At 41.7% G+C, this 25,897-nt stretch overlaps 1 protein-coding gene across 11 annotated transcripts in view; it reads left to right on the forward strand.

Moving 5' to 3' along the window:
• The window catches only part of CELF4 (CUGBP Elav-like family member 4), a 730,638-nt gene that overhangs the window by 672,082 nt on the left and 32,659 nt on the right, over nucleotides 1-25,897 (forward strand). For all 11 annotated transcript variants that reach the window (XM_069774870.1, XM_069774868.1, XM_069774865.1 and 8 more), the window contains exon 12: nucleotides 20,868-21,034. In XM_069774870.1, coding sequence (XP_069630971.1) covers nucleotides 20,868-20,995 — 128 coding nt within the window. In that variant the 3' untranslated portion in view covers nucleotides 20,996-21,034. The remainder of the gene's footprint in view (nucleotides 1-20,867; nucleotides 21,035-25,897) is intronic.

Below are 25,897 nucleotides of genomic sequence, written 5' to 3' on the forward strand. Positions count from 1 at the left end.
CACTGCCTCCTGGCTCACAAGGAGCAGCGAGGAATGCAAGCTACAGCAAACACCAATCATCTCATGTATAAAATGTGAAAGTGCTCAAAATATGTCTATTGCTTTCCATAGCAGGACTGCTTGCTGTAGTGTATAAGACTGCCTGAGAAACAACCCTGATTTCTCACTGAAAAAAGTAACTTAAATTGGGAAGCTTCTTTGCCTTCCACTTTTTTCTGTTGCACACATCCAGGCCAGACCCAAATCCTTCATTTTTCTCTTAAAATTTTTCAAACCTTTGGCTTTTATTTTCCCCTCTATCCTGGTACAGCTGTAATATGGCCAAGTGCAGACCACACTTCTCCCTCCCACTCACCAACATCCTGTCTATCCCCATGGCATGAGCCTCCATCACACCAACCATATCAGCATCTCCTTGGGTTTCTCCTCAGGCACTGCCTTGTCCACCCTCTCGTATTCAGACTTACTGATTTCACCTTCACAGCTATTCACCGTTCTGCCCCCTCTCTCCTCTTTCACTAGTTCTTTACTCAATGCCCAGCTGATACCTGTAGCCTCTTCCCATGCACTTCTTTTACAGCCAGCGTGTTTTTCCTACTGGGCCATGCTGTCCATTCCCAGTGAAATGGCAGGGCCACAGCAGGAATCATTGTCTCAGGGAAAAATTACACTTAGTTGGACACTCTTTGAAGACAGTGACTCCCATTCTCACAGCAGGCTGATCTAGGAAGTCTTGCACAGAGGTACAGTGTGCCACAGCCTGAACGTCAACTTCTGCAGGACCCTGGAGCTTGTCTCCGTGCAAGGCAGAAACTGTACTGGGTCTCACCTTCCCACTGCATGTGTGTAAGTTCTTCTGTGTGTAGGTATGCTAAATGCCAGAGGACATGAAATACATCCATGTGCTGGTCTCAATGGTTCTGGTGATAATTCCTCTGTCAGTTATGCAGATAATTTAAATGTGACCAGTTTGTGTACAAGACAAAAATAAAACTCCAGTAAAATGACACTATTAAGGTTGCTAAGGCAAGTAGTCAATATGAGAAGAGCCGTTCTTCACACTGCCCACACATGGCTAACTCTACATCTGTCGTAGGGTGATGCTACAATACAGTCCTAATTTCAGGAGCACTCACTGTTGTCACACAAAAAAACATGTCAAAAAGACATTTGAAGACGTTAAACTAGTGAAATACAGAGACAGACGTCTTCTAGGAAAATGTTTTAACAGAGAAGAGAGAGAAAAGGATAGGTTTGGGCAATACTAACTAGGAAGAGATGACAGAAATTAGAAAAACAAGGATGTGGATGCAGCAGCAGAGGCCAAATGACTACCCCAAGGTGTCAAAAAAGATGTAGATAAATTCAAGCTGGAGGAATTGCTTTACTGGTACACTGGAAAATTCATTCCTCCAGTCACCTCTTTCTGAGAGCAGTGAGCACCTGGATCTGCCAGCTCTTTGCATGCCATCAAGCAGTGGACACTGTCTAGGCCAGTTCTGCTGCATGCCCTCCTTTGTCCCCCACATGTGTCTCCTTGGCACATGCTTGTTCCCCATACCCGCTGGTGTGGCAGCTTCAGTTTCTCCCCATGGGACAATGACTCCAGGAGGCTGTGAAGAACTGCTCTTATGGTCACAGAGACACCATGGTTTCCCTCCACTCAGCTCAACATGGTCTGGCACCCCAGGTGTGAGCAACCACAACTGCTGGATATTTTTCTCCTTTTCTATGCATTCTAGATGGACTTTCACACTGGCAAAAGGGATGTCCCACCACTTTTTGAAATGTCCCACATTAAACATAGCAAGGAGCATTCTAGCTTCAACTACAAACTGCGAGGGCTTCTTAGGACCATAGATTTACATGGCCTAAAGGAAACATTTTGTTTTACTCTTGATACATCATGGACATCGAGGTTCATTCCAGATTCCTGCAAGGAGTCCACTTGAAAGTTGCTAGTGGGTCGCCCAATTTGGAAAAATATTCTGTCTTCTCTGAAGATGCCAAAAGAGAGAAAATAACATCACTTGATGTGGGTCATAGTAGTTAATTACCTTTGCCAAGGAGAGAGATTAAAGGTGAGAAAAGCAGTGAGGAATGAGGACTGGACACAGGAGGGGGTGAAGCTCAGGAGAAGGGCTGAAGGATGGGTAGAGCTTATATCATGTTATTAAAAACACACCGTGGCAGTTCAAGACTGCAGTGTGGTGGCAAAAAGGTGGAGTGGGAGATGCAAGGCAGCAGATAGGTCGTGACATTCTACAGAGTTTCAACATGGAAGCTGAAAAAGAAAGAAGCATCAAGAGATTAGGACACCAGCAAAGCTACGCAGGGCCCTGGGACCAGGGGCATTGCAGATCAGGTCTAAAGTGCATTGGCAGCACTCCATAAGACATAGGAATGGAACAATGGACCCTGAGAGACATCAGAAAAATATTGTTCAGCACCTGCTCACAATGTGCCTCCAACATGCCCTGCCAAATCTGGCAGTTTCTCCTTTAATAAAAACAACAACTCTCCTTAAGTTCATCCAGGGAAATGAGTAGGTCCAAGAGTAAGTTGGTACAAGGGTAAGAAATTCTAGTCACCTGTTCCTGCCCCATATAGGAGATCTAGCTGTGTGCCTTGGGTTCCCCTTTTTGTAGCAGGACACTGACTCCCTTGCACAGGGCCTTAAGATCCATGGATGAGGAAAGTTAGTTATCATCACAAAGATTTTTGTGGTTTCTTTTCTGATTCTTCTTTTGGTAAATAGGAAGATTCTCACCAGCTAGAGGAATTATTGGAAAGCACTTGGGGGAGAGGAGGAGCTCTGCTTCCTGTTGTTACCAGTGCTATGATTAAATTTGATTTTTTCTTTTTACTTTTAACCTGATTTCAAATTTCCTGAGAAAAGTCTCTACCTGAGCCTTTCTCCCTATAGCCCATGGAATTAGGCTATGTCCTTTACTTTGCATGATCTAGTGGAAATACATTTTGTTTCAGGTCCCTGGACAATATCAGATTGTCATTCCCATACTCTTCGCTGGGTAAAAAACTGGCTGGATGGCCGAGCCCAGAGAGTTGTGGTGAACAGTTATCGTGGTTTAACCCCAGCCAGCAACTAAGCACCACGCAGCCGCTCACTCACTCCCCCCCCATCCAGTGGGATGGGGGAGAAAATCGGGAAAAAGAAGTAAAACTCATGGGTTGAGATAAGAACGGTTTAATAGAACAGAAAAGAAGAAACTAATAATGATAATGATAACACTAATAAAATCACAACAGCAATAATAAAAGGATTGGAATGTACAAATGATGCGCAGTGCAATTGCTCACCACCCGCTGACCGACACCCAGCTAGTCCCCGAGCGGCGATCCCCCACCCCCACTCCCCCCAGTTCCTATACTAGATGGGACGTCCCATGGTATGGAATACCCTGTTGGCCAGTTTGGGTCAGCTGCCCTGGCTCTGTCCTGTGCCAACTTCTTGTGCCCCTCCAGCTTTCTCGCTGGCTAGGCATGAGAAGCTGAAAAATCCTTGACTTAGTCTAAACACTCCTTAGCAACAACTGAAAACATCAGTGTTATCAACATTCTTCTCATAGCAAACTCAAAACATAGCACTGTACCAGCTACTAGGAAGACAATTAACTCTATCCCAGCTGAAACCAGGACAGGAGTTTAATCCAGTTGGTGGCTGATCACAAGTGGTGTTCCCCAGGGCTCAGTATAGGGGCCAGTTCTCTTTAATATCTTTATCAGTGATCTGGACGAGGGGATCGAGTGCGCCCTCAGCAAGTTTGCAGACAACACCAAGTTGGGAGGCAGGGTTGATCTGCTCGAGGGTAGGAAGGCTCTACAGAGGGATCTGGACAGGCTGGATCGATGGGCCAAGGCCAATCGTATGAAGTTCAACAAGGCCAAGTGCCGGGTGCTGCACTTGGGTCACAGCAACCCCATGCAGCGCTACAGGCTTGGGGAAGAGTGGCTGGAAAGCTGCCCGGCAGAGAAAGACCTGGGGGTGCTGGTTGACAGCTGGCTGAATATGAGCCAGCAGTGTGCCCAGGTGGCCAAGAAGGCCAACGGCATCCTGGCCTGCATCAGAAATAGTGTGGCCAGCAGGAGCAGGGAAGTGATTGTTCCCCTGTACTCGGCACTGGTGAGGCCGCACCTTGAGTACTGTGTTCGCTTTTGGGCCCCTCACTACAGGAAAGACATTGAGGTGCTGGAGTGTGTCCAGAGAAGGGCAACAAAGCTGGTGAGGGGCCTGGAGCATAAGTCTTATGAGGAGCGGCTGAGGGAACTGGGGTTGTTTAGTCTGGAGAAGAGGAGGCTGAGGGGAGACCTCTACAACTACCTGAAGGGGGTTGTAGTGAGGTGGGTACTGGTCTCTCCTATCAAGTAACTAGTGATAGGATGAGAGGAAATGGCCTCAAGTTGCGGCAGGGGATGTTTAGATTGGATATTAGGAAAAATTTCTTTACTGAAAGGGTTGTCAGACATTGGAACAGGCTGCCCAGGGAAGTGGTGGAGTCACCATCCCTGGAGGTGTTCAAAATACATGTAGACGTGGCACTTCAGGACATGGTTTAGTGGGCATGTTGGCGTTGGGTTACAGTTGGACTCGATGATCTTAAAGGTCTTTTCCAACCTAAACGATTCTATGATTCTATGATATAGCTATTGGCTACTGACCAAAGCTCAGAGTGTAATGGAAGAAGCCACTAATTTGAGTGCCTGTGTTGAGACAATATGGGAATGATTTTCCAGGCACATTAAGCATGCCTGACCCCTGGGATGTTTCGGTTCAGATCAGCACTAGTTTGTTGTGATCCTCTCCACTCTGAAGGACCTGGCACAGCCAGCCAGCCAAGGAGAGATTCATGAGGTGTCCAGCCTAGTTGGAAATTAAACCAAGGGGAGGAGGACACCGTTGGAGAGGTGCTTAGGACTCCCAGAGGAAAGGGGAAGGAGGTACAAAAGTTTGTTATTTGCTAGCTACTCTCTGTTATACTCCAAAGCAGCCAGGCTCTGAGACCTCAGGTCCACAGAGTAAGGATGGGACTGTTCTCCAGCTGATAAGGAAAGAGTTGTGTGAGTAAGAAAGAGAAGGAGCTGTTCACCAAACTCACTGCACAGCACCTCCAGCCATTGCAGTTGGTTGGGGGAGGCTTTAGGGGGAGGAGGAGGAGTGGGAGAAGTATTAGGGCTGTGAGCCACTATTCATTTACAAACTATAATTAATTTGATGTTTAGATTAATTTCTGATGCACTCTCAAAGGTGCAGTGAAAGCATGTTTCCTTTATTATAATGTTGATTGCTTATTGGGGAGATGAATCTAACTGTCAGTTATGCACTGACTTACCAAAACTTTCAGACCAAGCAAGCATGTATGCATAAGGAACAGCTGTTTGCAGATCTCCAGTTAAAGGGACAGCTCTGTCTTTTCCCAATAACTCACTTTAAAGAAAATCTATACAATGTACACAGGGACTTCTGCTTTCTTTTGTAGCTTAACAATTTATTAGACAAGAATATGTTAGCAGAATCTATCTTCTATTTATCTGTCTGTCTATGTGTCTATCACTGTTCTATCCATCTCTCCACACAAGTGATAGACAGTCCATCCAGAATATTTTTGTTAATGGATATGTTTATACATACCTACTCACATACACACTTACACAATCATTTAAAATGTTTTTACTCATGGGGTAATTAGATGGAGGAACTCTTTACTGCAGGGTCTTTGTGGCTACTCATTTAATGACCTTCAAAGGGGGAATAGCCATTTATGTGACTATTAGAAATGACTGATGTTAACGCCAGAAGAAAGAAAAGGGGGGGGAAAAAAAGACTTTTTAAAGAGATTAAAAACTTAATGTTCTGGGCTTCAAATTAGTCAATCAGCACTGGGACCTACAAAAAGAACCTGTCTGGGCTTTTGTGTGCCTGCACAACGTGCTATCTGTTGCCACCTCCTCTAAAAACCCTTTGACATTAGATAGAGTAGATGAACCTGAATCATATATGGCTGGTCCTACATGTGCTCCAAGGATATTATAGTTTCAAATGCAAACATCCCCATGTGTAGAAATGCCAGAGGAGGGTCTCTAGTGCTAATTTCATTCAGGCAAGAAGTTTCTGTGCAGAAGTCAGAAATAAAGATCCCTCCAATGGGCAGGCCCATTTCTGAACTCAAGGAGATTGATCTGCAGAGCACAGACTTACCACATACCACCCTTGTGAGATTGCAGACCCACCACAGCATTTTGGCTACCCATTACATCTGTTTTTATTTTTGTTTTCCCAAGATGTCTCTGATGCAAGGTGAATATTGTGCTTGGCCTCAAGCCTTCCTTCCCACACAATATTCAAACCCTGCTATGAATATGTATTTATTATTATTTTCTCATCTGTTTTCCTAAGGCTTTTCCCAGCAGAGCATTTGAGAGGTTTACAGAGCTAAGTAACAGCATTTTCACAGTGCTCATGTTGTCTTCATTTCACCAAGGGGATGATGAGGCATAGGAAGATATTCAAAACTATTTATTAATCTTGGATGCCTAATCTGAGATGCCATGAGCCTGATTAGTCTGTTTGCTTGTTTTCTCAAAGTATTTAGCACAATGCAGGACATGCTATGTTTATGTTCGCTTCAGATGCAAGTAAAGGCAGCAGCCTTTCTGCCAGTGAAATCTCAGGTCACGCACTGAGCACCAAGAAAAGAACATACAGTAAAGCTTCATCTTCACTGGCAAACTAAAGAGGCCTCACATATCTGCTCAAACACTGTGCCATAACTATCCATATCTTTTTAACATTTGTGTGCCATTGGCTCTATTTGGCCCATGACAATTAACTCACAGCTGGATGTTGCTTTGGCATGGCTCAGCAGTGACAAGGGCCAGGGACTGTCCCTAGACAGCAGTATAGACAAGGCCACCCTCTTTTGAGGGGTAAGAGAGTTTAGTCATGTAGTACAAGCCATGATATACTATTTGCACTCAGAGCCTCCCCTATTTTATTTACTAGTAAAAAAGTATCCTAGGAGATCTTATTAAAGGAATTTTGTGATATATGATATAACCAGCATAACTGGGATGTCATGGCAGAAATAGGGATCAATTCCAGTTCTCCAAGGCAGCATTTGGTTGTACAACTACAAAACCATCCTTTTGCTGCCTTATTTACTGTCTACATTCCAACACTTGCAATAAGGAGTCTGATACATTGCTATTTTCCTCACCCTGTTATGTTATTCATTCTCTACAGTAATTAAAACAAGGATGCCATGAAAAAGAAAAATACAGAAATGTGTGGTTAGAAGCAATGCCTTAATGCATATACAAACTAATACAGAATTAAAATTTTATAGGTAACATCATTGCTTGCATTTCTAACTCAAGGACTTCATTTTGCAACCTTATCATTGTTTTAATGTATTGGTGCATGTGATATCTTCCCTTTTCAAGTAAGCAAACCAAAATAAAAAAAATCCCCAGATGAGATTAACATCTTCAGATAGTATATATTGACATATTCAAAGGTTGTCATCAGGGTAACAACTTACAGATACTCATAAAAATAGCTATACCTTTCTTAACCATTTCTGGTTTCATCTATCTCAAATCCCCAACCAAATTCAACATTGTTTCCACTCTCCCCAGTCTTGATCTGTAATATATCACATATGTATAGGTATGTACATTATATATGTGCTATATATATATTTCTGCAATAGCAAATATGTCTGCAAGTTATTAAAAACAATGAAAACCACTGAACAAGTGGTTTGACTTTGAACAACCTGCTCCAATGTTTCCTGGCCTTCAAGGTGAAAAAGCTTTTCCTTATATCCAGTCTGGACCTCTCTTGTTTCAATTTATGTCCCTTGTCTCTCATTCTCCCACCATGCGCCACTGTGAATCAGAATCATAGAATATCTCAAGTTGGAAGGGATCCATAAGGATCATCGAGTCTAACTCCCTGCTCCTCGCAGGATTACCTAAAACTTATCCATGTAACTAAGCATCATCCAGATGCTCCTTGAACTCTGACAGACTTGGTGCCATGACCACTTTCCTGGGGAGTTTGTTCCATGGACTGACGACTGTCTCAGTGAAGAACCTTTTCCTAATGTCCAATCTGAAATTCCCCTGATGTGAAGACACTATCTCTGTCTTCTTGCTCTCACTGGGCAAGTGCTCCAGCCCTTGTCCATCCTGATGGCCCTATGATGAACTCACTCCACTTTAGAATCATAGAATCATAGAATCATTTAGGTTGGAAAAGACCTTCAAGATCATCGAGTCCAACCATCAACCATGCCCACTAAACCATGTTCTGGAGTACCCCATCTACACACTTTTTGAATACCTCCAGGGATGGTGACTCAACCACTTCCCTGGGCAGCCTATTCCAATGTCTGACAACCCTTTCAGTAAAGAATTTTTTTCCTAATATCTAACCTAAATCTCCCTTGCTGCAACTTGAGGCCATTTCCTCTCGTCCTATCACCAGCCACCTGACAGAAGAGACCAGCACCCACCTCACTACAACCCCCTTCAGGTAGTTGTAGGGCGCGATAAGGTCTCCCCTCAGCCTCCTCTTCTCCAGACTAAACAACCCCAGTTCCCTCAGCCGCTCCTCATAAGACTTGTGCTCCAGGCCCCTCGCCAACTTGGTTGCCCTTCTCTGGACACATTCCAGCAACTCAATGTCTTTCTTGTAGTGAGGGAAACTAGTCTTTGTCACTGTCTTTCCTATGTTGGGGGGAAGGGGTGCCCAAAACTAGATGTCCAGGTGTGATCTAATGAGTGCTGAATAGAGAAGGGTAATGACATCCCTAATTGACTGGCTGTGCTTTTGTTAATAGAGCTCAGGATGCTGTTGGTATTCCTTGCAGGCCAGGGCACATCTCTAATGAGATCCTCAGTGATGTAACCCATGGAAAACCTAGACACAGTGGGACTATGCCCCTTTCACCAGCTGAGCTTCAGTGCCCTTGATATTTAGCCAGGAATGTTTATTGTTATAAAAGGGAGGAGGTGCATCTAACATCTAAGAGCAGCTGCTGTCTTTGGCTACTTCACAGGCAACGGGTTTTTTCCCTTTTTGGCAACATGACTTACAAATCTGATTGTGTTTTGACCATTTAAAGGTGAAATTATATTATTGTTCTAAAGATAGTTCTCTAATGACCCTTTAAAATCCTTCTCTAGAAGGGTTTCCAGATATTGTAAAGTATTTACCCTGGTCATTGTGCAGCTCCTAACATGGCTGAACAGTCTCCAGAAGGATTATTGTGTTATTGAGCTTTTAAAAGTGCTTATGAGAGAAGAATTTTTGCTACTTGATTTCAGGAGTCAATGCAAGAGCCAGTTTTTTTAGGGGTGACTCATATTTTTACCCCATTCTGTCAAATTAAGATCCCGGTACAAATTATTAATAAATAACCATCCTGCCTTTCTCAGGTCTTCAGTTTTTCTACTCAAAGGCATTTTCATAAATGTGTTTTCCAGCAATATTTCTACTCCCCTTATTTCAGTAATTAAAACAAGCTTATATTCCCATCTCCCACCCAAGGGTGGATCAAGAGTTCAGACGGGTCATTGGGCAGGGGGCCCAGAAGCCAGAATTAGATAAGGCTTTAGTCAATCTATGATATGATTGAAATCCCACAGACTGAATGTAACTCTTCTGAGGGACTGCAGAAGGCTCTTCACAGAGATCTTCAGGATTCAGAATACTTTTTTGAAGGTAATTAATGGTGAATGTTCTACTAGCAGACCCACAGGAATTTACCATCACCTACACTATAATATGAAGGCGTTTCATTCCCACTGATGTTGATGACAGAAGAAGCCAGCTGATCATTTCCCTGTCCGTTGTAGGTAGTTGAAAACACAGAAGTCTGACATTGAAAGGACCACAGATGTAACAGCTGGTTGGATCTGGAACAGTATGTTATCTTCCAGCTTAAAATGTATTTGTATAACTCTTTCCTTTCTCTTCTTGGTACCTAGCATAGTTCAGTGCAAGTGCACAACCTCCTGGTCTAGATATTAAGAGATTTTGCCTCTTTTCTTTTTCTTTCCCAATGACTCAGTGCATATGAGGATTTTTTTTCCCTGTTGATTTAAATTTTAGTTTTGTTAGCTCGTTTTCACACACTGGCCTCATTAGAAAGTAAACTATTGGTTTGAAAAGCATGGCCAAAAACTATTCATCACTACTTCTGGCTTCTGAACAGAAACTTCCAGACTGTCCCACAAGAGAAGCTTCAAGTCTTTCTGTATCTATTGGGTTGCCCCAACCTACCCATAATGAGGTATCAGCTGTGCAGTGACATAAAGGGGAGAGAGATGGTTAGTTGTCTGTCTAAGCAATGATCAGCAGGGGCAAGGTGGGGAGATTCTATACATTGCTACACCAAGAATGGATCTATTTCAGAGACTCCCTGGGACATGAAAGAACTGATTAAAAAATAGTCACTAGTACAATTCACAGTGCACCTTCCTAATTGGTTTTCCTGGTTGTTTTTTTCTTGATCAGCCCAGGAAGGAATTTACTTCCCCACTATGAAATATTATCAAAAAGAAGGTCACCTTTTATGATGCTTGTCTCTTATAGACCAAGAAGGATGACTGGTGATTTCAATAGCTGCAGTGTTCATACATGGCTTCTTTATCAAGAACCCACAAATTGAGTGAGATCCAAGAGAGAACCTGGGAGCAAAGAAATTAAGATAAAGATAAGAAATGCATTGTAACATGGCTGGTGGTCACTTCAGTAATTATTTTCATCTTGTTTATATTGTACAACTCCAACAAAACAAATATAAAAATAGCTTTCATCTTGATTCAGCAACACTCTCAGTGCATCCTTAACTGAGCACCTACTTAGCTCCTACTCATAACTTCTGTAAAACCTACACTAAGCACACTCTTTGCTTCTGGTTTTACACTGGCAGAGGACCTTGTCTCCTCAAAACTTCATCTGCTTTTTCCAACCATGTACTTTCCCCATAAACCTTATATTGACACATCATGACATCAAACATTTACAAGGAAGGCTCAGAAAGCAAGTCAAGAAGAATTCCTTCCATTTCTGAAAGCAGTTAGGAAATTGCTTCAGTTCTAATCATCATTCAAAAAAAGACCAAATACCGTTCACTTATCTATGGATGATTCCTCACTGGCTAGTTTGTTCCTTGTGAGGAAGATCATCATCATCTGGGTTGGAACATTATGCTTCTATTAGAAGAAGCACAATGCTTCTTGTCCACAGCAGACATGTATGTATACTGGTCCAGTATTTGATTCATGGTGTGTCCAAAGAATGTCTGAAGCCTGAATCCTTCACTTCTTCCATCCATTCATTGGATGACTTTAACTCCTATTTAGCAGAATGGGTAGAACCACAGTCCACAGCATCAGACAAATAGTTGCTCATCCTTTAGACAAGCTCTGTTAACAGGAAAAAGAGAAGTTTTTAGTGTTTGCTCCATTCTTAGGATGAGAAATCTGTTGTGGTTTTCTATATCAAATTTTTCTTTTTGTCTTTTTAGAAAAAGTTGGTCATAATCAGATGCCCTGCTTCCAGCTGTATCTATGAGTCAAAACCCTAGATCTGACCTTGCAGTATTTTAAACTGTCCAAATTCTAGTCTAATCTTGAATCTTAACCTTGTGCTTTCAGTGTGAATCATGACAATAATTTCTGTATAAAAAACCCCAAACAGATTGTGAAAAAGAAGACTCATAGGAAGAAAAGTCCTTCTTGGCTTGAACCACCATATTCAGGGTCAGCATCTACAGCCCTCAACCTTCTTCAGAGAAGATACTGTTTCTCTGAGGCACTATCTGGAGAGCATCCAGCTGACAATGCACAGTAACAGGGACCACTTCTCTGCACATTCCAGCTCACACCGCCTCAATGTATAGAAGTAGTTTCATGCACAGGAAGACAGGAAGGTGACATAAGGAAGATGCTTGTGTGTTTCAAGCTACCTTCTGCACTGGGTGTTCTGACCTTTAGAGAAAGTTAATCATGCTGTCTACTTTCACTCTTCATTTAATCTCCCCTTCCCATCTGTTCAGTTTCTCTCAGCTGGAAGCAAGATGAAGAACGAGTACCAGTCAGCTGTCTCAGTGGTCTGCAGCCCACACTTTGGGGCCATTTATTATATGGCATTAACATCAATTGTCACCTCTACCATGACTGTTACTGCAGTTCATGCCAGATTAGTATGCAAGAACTGATTTTTTAAATATCTGAAATGTGAAATGAACAATAGACAGACAGATATCAGAAGGGACTCTTCTAATGCTTTGGACTGAACTCTGAAATAACATTTGCCAGATACCTCAGCTCATGTGACCTTCTGCTTGAGTCGTAGCATCCCTTTTAGAAAAATCTCTTAATCAAGAATTCATTTGATAGGTGCTCCACCCCTATTGCTAAACAAGATGTTCCAAAATAGTTAATTACCTTCACTATTTTTAAAAAAAAGCAGACTCAGTGTCTTATTTCCATTTTAAATTTGTCAAATGTCTGCTTCCATCCAGACAAAATCATCAAGCTCTTTCTTTTCCTATATTAAAAAAAGTTCTATTAGAAATTATTTATAGACTCTGGTCAGATGACTGTTTAACCTTCTCTTCGATAAACTGTGGCAACTCTACTTTTTCAGATGCAGAATTATTCTTGTAGTTCTGAATAATTCTTAAAACTTATTTTTTGTAGAGAAATCACCAGAACTAAATGCAGAATTCCAGTAAGGATCCTTCCTGAGCCATACTCAGAGGTAACATCACCTTGCTACTTCTAGAGTATATTCCCCAGCAACTGGCTTCATCCCAAGACTGTATTGAGTCTTGGGACTTTGAGTATTTCAACATAATCCTGAGAACTCATGTATTTGGCTGTTATCATGACACCCATGTCTTCTTAGAAGCATTGTTTGCTAGTGAAGATTTCCTCTTTTTATGTATGACCCACTTGCTTTTTCCTGGGGATACTTAATTTTGCATTTGGTTGGATTAAAATGAACTTTCTTTAACTGAGTCCAGCCTACGCAGTGACCCAGGTCAACATGACTTACTGCTGTCATTATTTACCACTTCACTATTTTTGTATGATTGGCAAATTTTCCAGTAATTACTTTAGACATCTTCCAGGTAATGTTAGAGAAATTGAATAGCACAGAGCTTTCAGCATGCTCCTGGAGGAGCCTACTAGAAACACCTCAATATTGTAAGTCACAATTTACAATTTTTTTTGGTGGTCTATCTATTATCCAATTTTTAAGAACTTTGATAAGGGCTGCTTTCATTTTCTATGAAGACGGGCTATCTCAAATACTCTAGAAAAGTTTAAGTACACTCTATGAAAACTTACTTTATTAACCAAACTTGCAATTTAATGCAATCAGGTTAATTTGATAGATGCTATTTTCCATGAAAACATGATGATTAGCATTAATTGTACACCTTTTAATTCTTTGCTGTATCATCTCATATAAAAATTTTCATAATTTTACTTAGGCTTATGAAAGATTAACTAGGTTTACCAGGTCACCTAGTTTACATCCTTAAAAATTAATTATAGATATTTTTTTTTCTGGAACACTTTTAAGGTTTTCTAATATTCCATAATTTTCTAAAATGAACATTAATGGTTCAGCAAATTTCTGAGCCAATTCTTCAAATATTCTGAGTTTCCAATCATGTGATCCCACGGATGTGAAATATTTAGTAGTAGTTGTTTAGCATAGCCATCAGTTACTGACTGTTCATACATCAAAAAAAATGGGTAGATGGATGGGATGGATGACTGGCTAGATGGATCTCAATTGGACATGATTAAACATCAGTGGAAGGTTAAATATTCCAAAAAGTCATCCAACCCTATTAGACAGTGGAAAACAGCTGAAGTGCTATGCCCTTGATCTGCAAATGTACTCCTTTATTGAGTATTCAAGTACCCATAAATCACCTTACAATACAATACCTTCCAATGCACACATACATTATAGAGCTACTTACATACAGATTGTATCCTGAAATTCTTTACAGCACTAAAAAATTGCAAGACAGCAGCTAGTACATTGTATAAAGAACATAGCAAGGTAAAGACCTTGCAAAGCAATTAAAGGAAAACCTCCATTCTCTGATAAGACTAATAAACATGGAGAAAGAGAAACTGAGCAGTCTTAGGAATGAAATGGACTGAAGTAGCATGGAAGTGCTGAGGGGTAGATGGCCAGGCCCTGATGGGGGGAGAAGGGCAGTAGCTCCTCTCCAGCACCCTTCCTGCAGAGAAGACTCCTGTGATTTGAACATTTTATCATTAACTTCCTGGCAGAAAATGTCTTCCTGATGCTCCTAGATCTCACCCTTCACTATTTAGTAACAAAAGCAATGAAGCCATGCGCTAAGGGGACAAATATATTAATAACCAATTATATTAATAGCTAATTCCTTAATTACTAACTCAAATGCTTGGGGCAAGGAAAGGAGCTGGGCCTCTGGTCTAACCAATCACCAGTGCTTTCTGCAGCTTCCTCCATCTTAGTAGTCTGGCCCCCCTCATGTCCTGGGTAGCAGCACTTCGAAGTCAAGGGAAGCAAGGGGCCTGGACTTCTCCTGTGCTAGTACCAAGCCGACGTGCACAGCATTTCTTCTCTTTCACCACATGGGAATTTGCCTTCCACAGGCTGAGAAGCAGATCCTTGCTCTTCTGTTATTCTCATTTCCCCTCTATTGAGATGAACATGGCTTGAATGACAAGAGCGAAAAGTTCAGACGAACGAGATCCTCTCCTTAGCCAGTGACTTCCGTAACTGGAGGAACAAGAAGTGTCAAGAAAGATTCCATCATGGCAATCAAAGACACTCACAGGCAGAACCAGAAAAATGTATCTCTGGCCTAAAAAAGCTAATAAGCACCAATGTCTATTTGTTTTTATTGCAATCTCTTGTGAAGTACGTCTCTGAGATGGTAGTTTTGTGCAGCAAGTGTCTGGAACATAGATCAAATAACTCTTCTTAGTTTTAAGACAAGTTAAATATTTGTTTCTTTGAGGTTCCTCTTTTCCTTTCCATTGCCTGAGACCTGCCTAGTTACATGAGTGGACCTGCTGTAGGACCATCTGCCCCTGGTTCAGGAGTCTGGATCAAAAGCTTGCATCTGGACCTGTCATTCACTATGTTCTTGACTTCTGATTTAGGGGATGCTCAGTGTACTTACCAAGCATTGGGCTCCATCCAGATGACAGCTTCTGCTGAAGAAAGGCAACATGTTATTCCAACCTGGTAGCAGATCGTCAAAAGGCTGTTTTGCACATACCGCTAATTCTTGCAGCATGCAAAGAGAAACAGAAAACTCAGAAAGACCAATTAAAGATCCATGGGAATCTAACGATGTGCTCATTCAGGACTGCACTTAGTGCACAAACTGATTCATGGCCATGCAGAGACACTACTCACTGTGAATGAAAAGTTTACAGTTGCAAAACAGTCTTCAAATGCACTCTGAGATACATAGCTAATTCCCTTCTTTATCATCTTAGCTGATTAATACAGAAAAACAGCCCTTGGGTAATACCAGTTACATAAAGCCATTGGTGATCATGCTGGCATCATGAGAAGGGTATGAAGCTCCCTCACCATGCCCCACTACCAAGTCTTTTTGTGGAAGAAATGGGGAGAAACCAAAGCACCCTCCAAGATGCTAACCCAGTTTCTGCCTGCTAATCATCTACACAGTCATGCATGAAAAGAGCAGGCCAGAAGTCATGGACTCCAACGTCAGTAACTTACTGGAAGATGCTATGCAGAATCAGAAGGATTAGATACCCTGAGCAGCAGTCCTAGTAGATTTCTTCATTCTTTGCTGCTTTGATAAAGCATTTATTAGAATAGCCTTTTTACACAATCCCTGGGAAAAAAAGAAAAAAAAAACCCCAACATCCCCCCCCCCAATAGATTTATCACAAAATCCTGTCCTCCTACCAACCGTCTTCAGACCAGAACATATATTTCTCTGATTAATGATTAACTGATGCACAGAAACAGCTTCAAGCTTTTTAACCTCTCCCTTTCTCTTTTGTCCTTCAAGAGTGTACATGGCAATGTAGGGGCGGTGGTCAAAAAACAGATAGCTTCTTGAGAAACTGTAGTACTATCATCATGCTTTGAGCCCTATAGTCATGAACTCAAACATTAAAGCCATTCAGAAAGCAAGTATTTAAGCTATTTTCCCAGCACATACATTCTGTTCCTAGTCATATATGTTTAATTCTGGCATAGCACCATTAACACAGCTGATATTGACATGGAGAAACAAAGATGGTTAACTGCCAATAGTGCACGTAACAACAAAAAAGTATTATAATCTACCAGTATGTATTTGAGCTGAAAAGAGAAAGGAATATGATCTTGTTAGCACAGCTTGTTTGCCTATCTATCTGCATATCCATTAGCACTGTGACATCTCAAGTCTCAGGATAAGCCATAGCTTTTCTTCTTTTTGGAGTGTCCCGATCCAATGTCGGGAAAGGTTTCGATATGATCCCAAGAGCGAGATTAAGACACAAACGAGGTCAAATCCGTATACCCAAAAGAACTTTTATTATCAAAACTATCAAAAATAGAAAATAATAGCAATAGGATAGAATGGAAGAAAAGGCAGAAATCAAGCAAGCAGTCAAGATAGAGTTGCAAGGATAGTCACCACCATGGATCCAGTGGTGTCCCGTTGGTCCTCAGTCTTCAGTTCTTCGGTGGTGGGTGCACACCACGCCTTGTCTCCATGGTTTTTTATAGGGCATATTTCGATGATGCATGCACATATGTATTGTTCATGCGCTGCAGGTTTCGTGTATCACAGGACCTTCATGTGATCAACACCAGAAACCAGTATCTTATCTCAAAGACTACAGTTTCCATGAGAATGGTAGCCTCCACATTCTTGCATGCTTGTCGGCTTCAGCCCATTTCCTCTCCTGGATGCCTCAGTGGCCTAGTAATTGTCCTTATGGACAGAGGAATGTCCTGCTTAGACAGGCCATCTCAGAGACAAAGGGCTCGAGATAAGCAGTTCACAATTCCTGAGATGAATGGCTTGAGATGACAGTCCAGTCTCTCACACCTAACAATCTTTGAGACAAACAGCTCAAGAGAACAATTCAGTCTCTCACATGGAGTCCATCCAAATACATTCAACAATATGAAATACAACTCCACATAAATAACAGGAAGGGGAAGAGCTGAATACACCAACAACTTCTGAGTGTATCAAGCCCCTGAAACTAAAACAGTGAAATGAAGCTACAGGAATTAGCTGCTCTGTCCCTAGGAAGTGCTCAGATGGAAAATGCACAATTATTGGCATTTTCCCTCCTCCTCTCTCCCCAGCCCTCTCACTCCACCCCCCATCCCAACCCCAGCAGCTAGCCAGTGGAGATTTTTTATATTACAGCCTTGGATATCAGGACAAATAAGGAGAAAAAAATAAACAAATCAAATCTGGTCCAAATCTGTAGGCAACAAATACCTATAGCATCAGAGTATATCGCCCAATTTCATTATCTGGTCTAAATTAAATATAGTGACCAAATGCACTTCTAATCTCTCTTATTAGTCCAATTTGTTAAAATGCTATATTATTTACAGCTTTGCACAGAATGAGGAAATGGCATTAGAATTCCATCTCGAAAGCAAAGTGATGATAAAAACTAGTGTAGCTTTGTGAACTTATCTAAAGGCAAGGTTCTTGCAGAGGTACAACTGTTTCAGCATCCCAGCATCAGAGCTTATCTCCCAACTAAAAGTCTAGTTTTGGCAAAAGTAGACAAATAGTAGATGTTCATCATACTTGGCAGCATTTCTGGTGGGATTTGCATGCATTAGGAGTTTGATTCAGCAATTAACATCACTTTGGGGAGTGACTCACCCAAGCACTAGCCAGTTAACAACATCTTACCTTGAGATATCAGTCCCAACTACGGAACCAGGTAAATCCCACAATAGAGGTACCTTGAATTAAGTTAGGTATATGCCTTCATTGCAGTCAGCACTGGACCCTACTACACAGCCAGTGGGACTTGATTCATTTGAGCACAGCTAAGAGTGTCATGAAAAAAGAGAGAAATCATGTCCTACACTCCACTGACTATATTGGCTAGACCTCCACTGATTATTTTAGGTTCCCAAGATGATTTGCTCACAAACGGATGCACGTGTAGATACACTCTAGATGTGCACGTTTATTCAGTAGGAGGTACATTGCAACAGGACCAGTTAAAAGAGTAGAAAAATCAAAGTTCCCAGGCAAGCTAGGTTCTCTAAAGACATGATATAAGCAATTATCCAGCTGCAGCCAACTCAGCTTTGATATTTTCTAGCTGTGTATATAGTAATAAAGTAAATATACCTGGCACTTTCCCCTAGCACTGGGGCCAGCTGGCACAGAATGGCCCACATCCAAACTATTAAATTTGCTTACTTTCTAGAATATCATGGCCACATCCAAGCCAAATACTGAAAACAGCCTCTGTTCTGTGCTAATACTCAGACTTTGTCCAGGAATTGTTCGGAGTTAGGCACGAGCCAAAACTATGTGAAGGACCTTTCTAAAAACTCAGTGGTACAGATGATTGGGTTCCAGTTTCTCTGAACTTCCCTGGCACAGTTTTAGTTTACTGTTATACATGTAGCTGATGGGTCTTGAACAGGAGTATTAGCAATCCAGAGGTGATTTTAAAAAGAACTGGCTTTCACTACATCCTATATTCAAAGATGTGAGGTAGCTAGACAGCAAATTTCAAGTTGAAGATCAAGTAAAGCATTTCCAAGGAAGCTTCCAGCACTATTTAAAGACTGAATCAACTCAGGTGAAATCAGGAGGTGTTTAGTGTGTTCCTTTGCTGAGATCAAATCATAGGACATCATTGTTGACTGATAGATTATTCAAGTAGTCAAATGTAAACTGGGAACATTAGCAGGTGCTTACTGGCTAATAAGTGACTGCAAAAGCAGACCCATTGCCATTGAATAATACCCCAGCTCATTACTCACCATAACTCTCCAGCTTTCTGTCTAGAGATTGATGACTGCTCTGAGGCTTGAGCAACACTTTTGCTCACATCTTCAGAGCTGCAGTGTTGGTACCTCCTCATCCAGCTGGTTGGCAGGAAAACTGCATGGAAAGCCAGTTACTTGGAGCCTTGGCTTCAAGAGGGGAGCAAGACGAGGGATACTTGTTTATTCCATGGGCTCCCTCTTAAAACCACATCTGCCATACTCAGTAAACCTGTTGTCTCACTTTGAGGCTAAGACCATAGGTTTATGACCTCTCATAAACTTACGTTATTAGCCAAAGGCAGGGAGTACAGCTTTAATGCAAGAGTGAGAAGGTGTGCTTGCATGCATGTGTATGTGTGTCTTTTTCAAATGCAAGCCACCCTGTGTCATCTGGGAGACTTGCTTTCGAGGAGGAACTAGACCAGGGAAGAGGTGCTGCTGAATGCATTCACAGTACAGCCCAAGGCTGTAAGCCATGCGTGGTACTGTTGTCAGGAGCAGGTGTATACCTGGCAGCAAATGCTCAGCATTAACTTTTTGAGGGGTGCTCAAACTGCCTTTTCATTTCAGCCTGTCTGTTGAGAGGCACTGGGTTCCTAGGGTTGATTTGTGCTGCCAGAGCTTTGCAGGGGGTGGGAAAACAAATGGCTTTGTCTGGAGTGCAGACTGGTCCAGGCTAGTCTTACCCAGGGTTTGTGCTCAGAAATGTTGCTGGCACACAGGGACATTTCTGGCAAAGGTAGCAGAGGCAATTCTTATACAATGTGATGGCCCCCTGCCTCACTAATATCTCAGACCCATGGTCACTTCAGGTAAAGTCATATACAGTCTGGGCAAATGAGGCCTTTTCCTGGAGCTAACAAAAAAAGAAGAAAAAAAATAAACTCACACCAAAAACCCTCCCCAAAGCTGAATGTGTTAGATGCATTGCATCCTGTGTGGTTCTGACCTATCTTGGCTCTTCTGATTCACAGAGAGCAAGTGTTTCATTGAGACAAAGAATGTCATTTTTAGCTGACATGCAGATACAATATTCTGTCACTATAGGTGTTTCTATTGCTGGATGCACTCCATGGCTGATTGGATGGTTTGCTGGCAATGTATGAAACTACTTATGGAAGCTGTGTTAGGAAAGCACTAGTGTTCATCTTTCTCAACTGCAGAGCCAACATAAAGTCTGCAGAAATTGCCAGTTAATAAAGCTCCACATATTAAGTGGCCAACAATCAAACTATTCATACCAATGAATACCATAATGGAAAACTTCTTAAATTCACATTTTACTTATATTGCCATAATAAGGAAGTAGCAGTAGGTATATCAGGTTCCCTTCGCCATGAATATTGGAAGGCAAAGGAAATGTTATGCTGGTGAGTGGAGGGCCTAGCGATTTACCCCAGTCATGATGGAGGGAAAAAGAGCAAGACAGAGTGCCTTGAGACCATGCATCACATCTGCTGACACCCAACTCAAAGGTGATCCAAATCTTCTGTGTGCTGGTACTGTGGCACCAACATTTGGATCTCTGTGCTTCACATAATCTTGTGTCCAAACAGGCACTCAGAGCAGGCACTGCGCCCTCGGACACTGACCTGTAACAACCCCTCCTACCCTTTGTCCACGATTGGCACCCATCCTCTCCTCACTCTCCTGCCCACCCTCCTACCTGCTCACTCCCTCCCACCCACCACCCTTACCCCTTCCCCATGTTCATTCTCAGTGGTCGTTGCATGTATGTACGTTGGCCCCCTTCAGCTCATTAAGCCCCCTGCCTTGCCTCATGTTTTGACAGGTTTTGTGAGTTTTGACAATCCTGCCAGTGCCCAAGCTGCTATCCAGGCTATGAATGGCTTCCAGATTGGCATGAAGAGGCTGAAGGTGCAGCTGAAGAGGCCAAAGGATGCTAATCGTCCCTACTGAAGGGTTGTGGGAACCGCTGGATACAAAGCACTAACACAGGTAACTGCATGGGGAAGGGGGTGTCAGCTGTGGTTGTAGCCTCTCTTTGTGTTGTAGACCCTCAAAAAGATTCAGCTCTGCAACTCTCTAGCTTCTGCCTTTTTCACTTAGGCCTCTGGCTAGAGCAACCCTGCACAAATACACACCCACACATAAACCAGGAACCGTTTGTGTGTGTCTCTTTAGAAAAAGAGGTGGAAGGATGCTTAACAAGGGATGAGCCAAGTTCCCCACCCCAGGGGCATCCTGGATGTCTAGAAAGTCTTCCTGGTCAGTACAGGAGAGGCAGCAGCTGTCCCGATTCCCTTTGCTCAGCCAGAGAGCATTTCTGGTGGCTGAAGAAAATCTGCAATTAAGAGATGGGACTGGGCTGCAGTTTAATCCCAGGTGACTGGACTGGGACAGTGTCTGTCTCAATAGCTGTATCTTACAAATGTTTCAAAGCATTCTTCATGTGGTATGGTCTGTATCCAATTTCATCCCAGCATAATAACTATATGTAAATATGTCTCCCTGACAACTAAATAACCCCTAATTTCTTTTTCCCAAGCCCAAGAAATTAATAGAAGGATCCATGCTGACTTCTTGCTCAGTTACTGTTAAGTTCTGTGTGTAGATAAAACCCAACCAAAGCCAAAGAAGCTTTGTTTCAGTGAGGACCTAGACAAATCTCAATGAGGATCTCATTGTTAGTCATGTACTTTGTGTTGTTGGAAAGGAGACAGCTTGATGCTCCAAGGGAACTTCTAATACATGTAACAGTGTCAAAAATATCAGAAGCAGCAGCTGGTTTCATTGGAATCCCAGCCTATCACCAATAACAAAAATAGAGATGTTTCCAAAGAAATGGAAATATTTTCCACCACTGGCTGTGTTTTCCATTAGCTAATTCTTTGAGAAACAGAAATATAAAACTGTATGTGTTTTTTACAGAGACAGGAAAGTCTCCCTGTTGTTAAAACTGTTCCACACCAGAGATTTCCCAATCAAGCCAGCACCCAGAGTGGCCCTAAACTGCAACAAGGAATTTACACTCCCAAATTAGTGACAGAAAGACAGGTTAGGTGACCTTTCTAGGCCATTATAGCCGTAATGTCTAAGATTCAGTGATTTTGATTCAGACCTTTTTTGACCCATCTAAGGTACAGGCAGGAAATCCCTATATTCAGCCTTCCCAAAGAACTATGAAGTATTCTAATTTTTCACTGGTATCTCTAATATCTTTGAAAAATGTATTGTTCCGGTCTTCAGAGCAGTATCCTTTCCACTGAGAATTAAGGAATGGGATCAAAATGTCTTTGAAAGAGGTGATGCACTGAAGACAACATGAAGTTGATTAAGAAACCTTTCAATAAACATTAGGTGCATCTGCAAGATAGAGCCTCCATAGTTTAAACTCTCCTTTGTATGTAACTATATGAAGACAACTGTCAATGCATTTTCCCTCTTCAAATACCTCTTTTCTTTTCCTTCCTTGTGACAAGGCCCCTTGGAAGCTTGAAACCAAAATATGTTTCCATATCCAAATGCTTTTTGCTTCATCACACTGGCTTTTTACTGCAGGTTTTCCTGGGGGAGAGTGGGCGATGCATGCATGCAATTTTGTTAAAGCAGGGACTGTCTTTGTCAGGGAGATTTTTCAATAACACCTGCAAAGGAATCGAAGAACACAAGTGTCTCCCTAGTTTGGCACCAAGCAATAGCTTTATATCCTAGCATAGCTGTGATCACTGAGGATATGCTCTTTGTCTTATGGTCATGTAAGAAAGTGCAGGGCTGTAGACACCTGTGTTGTTAAGGATTCACTGATATGAGTCTATGGTGTTTTCATTATCATGGATTATTATGAAGTGCTCTGCCTCTATCTTTTCACAATCAGGCTGATACTGAGGTCTCAGCTTGTTTCCTATAAAAAGATTACTCAGCAGTAGGACTAAGATTTGCTGTTTGGGTTGGTTTTTTTCCTAACAAATTATATAAAAAGGAATCAGCTGGTAAAATGGCAAAAAAAATCCATATCTCTTAGAGCATTTTTTCCTTTGCTTCTGCAAAGCAGAACAGTCTTGAACTGTTGCCTCTAAATAGGAAGTCCTTTAGCCTTCCTGGCTTTTACTTCAATTTTAATGCTCTGATGTCTAACAAAATCAGTTCAGTTGTTACCACCAGATCACTTCCATCCTCTGCTTAAAGGAGCCTTCATTACAGGTACAGAATGTCCCTATCAAAATGGAATAAATGCAGCTCAGAGGTCCTTATTCTCTTGTAGACTCCTACCTTGGTGAGTCCATTACAGGAGCTGAAGATATACCCATCTTTTAGCAGGAGAGAGTTCTCCAGGAAAAAAGTTTTGTGTGTGGTTTTTTGCACCTAACAAAAGGAATTGGCTAACTGCATGTGGCCACAGGAGGAAACTGAAAGAGCTTATCCCAGGGAAGGATCCGATTTAGCACAGGGAGTACCATGCCGGGTTAGACTGGAGAAGACACTTGGTGATAGCAAAGATACCCAGAATCTCAGAAGGGCTTAGTTCCAGCTCTTTCTTCAGCTCATCTGCTTTCCAGTGCTTGGAAACACCCATACCAGCACCCTAGAAGCAGACACGATTTTTAGTCACCATGGTCACAAGTCAGCTTCCCGCCAGGGCTGCGCAATAGCAATCAGCACAGGGCTAAGCCCTCAGTAATAAGCCTTACTTAGAGATAGGTCAGTTGTTCTTGGCTCAGCACAGTGTTATTGTACCCCCATGGCTGGTTTGATGTGCAACTTCCAGTCAGCCTCCAAAATACCATTGGAAGTCTCTGACTTGCCCACTCAGTAGACAGTGTCATTACTGCAACAAAAAGTTTCCTAAAAACACTAGAACAGAAGCCAGCTAGGCCCATGGGTATGGCACAGATAGCTATTGCAAAGCTTGAGAGCAGGCAGCTCCCTTAACTGGCAGAAACACAATAACTCCTGTATGTTTTTTATCTAGTTTTACTGTGGTTGCAGCTCTTCAGGGCCCTTAATTCCAATATGAAGCATGTGCATAACCATATTGACATCAGGGCAATTACTCATATGCTTCAAGAGGATGCTCAAGAAACTTTTTAATTGGGATTTTTCTAAGGAAGAGCTTTGTATTATTGAACTCCTTTCCCAAAATAAGAAGCTGCCAACAAGAAACACAAGCAGCACCCAGTTTGATGTAATCCACCAGAGTGTTTTTTCCTAACCAAGAAAGAAAGATCTTCATTCAATTTTAATTCTGGATGCACTTTTTTAAACTTATAAAACAGTGCAAATCCTGTCCATTCCCCTTCTGTGGCTTCATTGTAGTGACTGATCATTAGCAAAGTGTTATTTACCACCTCAGATAGATACTCTGCTGTTGAAGTTTTATTTAAAGGTAACGACTGAGAGGCGTTTGGGTGGAACTAATCTGGAGCACTGACTGGCATGAACTTGAGTGAGACAAAGTGAGTGTGAGTGACACAACCTGACTGAGGCAAAAGTGAAGCAGAAGAATGAAAAAAAGATCAATAGTAAGATTTTTTTTTTTTAGCTCTGCTCCTAAGAGTAGTGGCAAAATATTAAAAAAATGCACTGTCCAGGCAACCTTCTTCTGCAAAATGCCAGGGAAGTAACATAGGCCAAAACTCAAATACAAAAAAAAAGAAAGATGTTCAGGTTCTCCTTCACAGCTTCTTGAACATGTGCTTATGTGTTTTATTGTAGAAGATGTGAGATGCTTGTTTTTGCAGCTGCTTGGAATAGGTGATATTTTTTTCCCACAGGAAATATCTTTTTTTTTATTATTCATTGGAACGTATAGATTACCAAACTGGAAAACTTTCCGTTTTCCTTTTTCTGTGCTCTGATAAGAGGAAAAATCCCAAACACCTCATTTTAAAGTAAGCAGACATTATTAGCCAAAAATAAAACAAACAAAATTCTAAATGCCGATAAACAAAAAGATGTGAATGGAAAATTTCTGGCTGTTGCTTGTCATTTCAGATCACTTCAATGCAAAGTCTAATGAAAGTGTATTTTTTACTGAATTTTTGGTTGCTTATGCCTCTCAGATAGGCTTTGTTTGGGAAAGTATGTTTAGGTACTGCAAAAACATCAGGTCAGCCAATTTTTTTTCTTTTCTTTGGATTACTTTTGCTTTTAATTTCCACTGACAACTGTGATTAAATTAAATGTCCCTCACTGTGTTTGCAATCCAAACTTTGCACTGTTGTGCTTGTACATGAGAGAATGGAAGTGAATGTTACTGGGGGAGGCTGAAACAGAATTACTGAAGGTATCTGAAAAACTGACAGGGAAACCCTTTTATTTTCTGGCTGATCATTTTTAACCTGTCTGCCCATTTAAATTACAAATAACTTTATTATGGTAAAATTCTCATGCCTGTCCTATAAACCACAGTTTCCATGCCAGAGCATGCAAAATCCCATTTGTTAACTGTTGTAGTTAGTCTAAGATTGGCACAGAATATAATGCACTGATGGAAAATGACAATAATTAATTACTGCATTTACTCCAAAATTACAATCAGTAATTACTGCTCTGAGACTGAATTCCATTCAGCAATATTTGGAACTTGTTCTTCCTCAAAGCAGGGCAGCTTTTCAGGAGTATTGATGTGTTTGCATCTAAATGAGTCCATGTAGGTCACTAACGGATCCGTGCTATTTGTCATGGGAATGATAGAGCAGCACAATGCAATACCACAACACTTTCCTTCAGTTCAGAGCATGAATTCTTCGTTAAAACACATGTCCCCATTTTTAAAAAAATGTTAGATAATGCAGTTATTTCAGAATTAAATAACAGATATGAAAGCAGCCTCCCATTTCACTGTGATGCTCTTGGTCC

This window comes from Haliaeetus albicilla, chromosome W (genome assembly GCF_947461875.1).
Source record: "Haliaeetus albicilla chromosome W, bHalAlb1.1, whole genome shotgun sequence".
Taxonomy (NCBI): Eukaryota; Metazoa; Chordata; class Aves; order Accipitriformes; family Accipitridae; genus Haliaeetus; species Haliaeetus albicilla.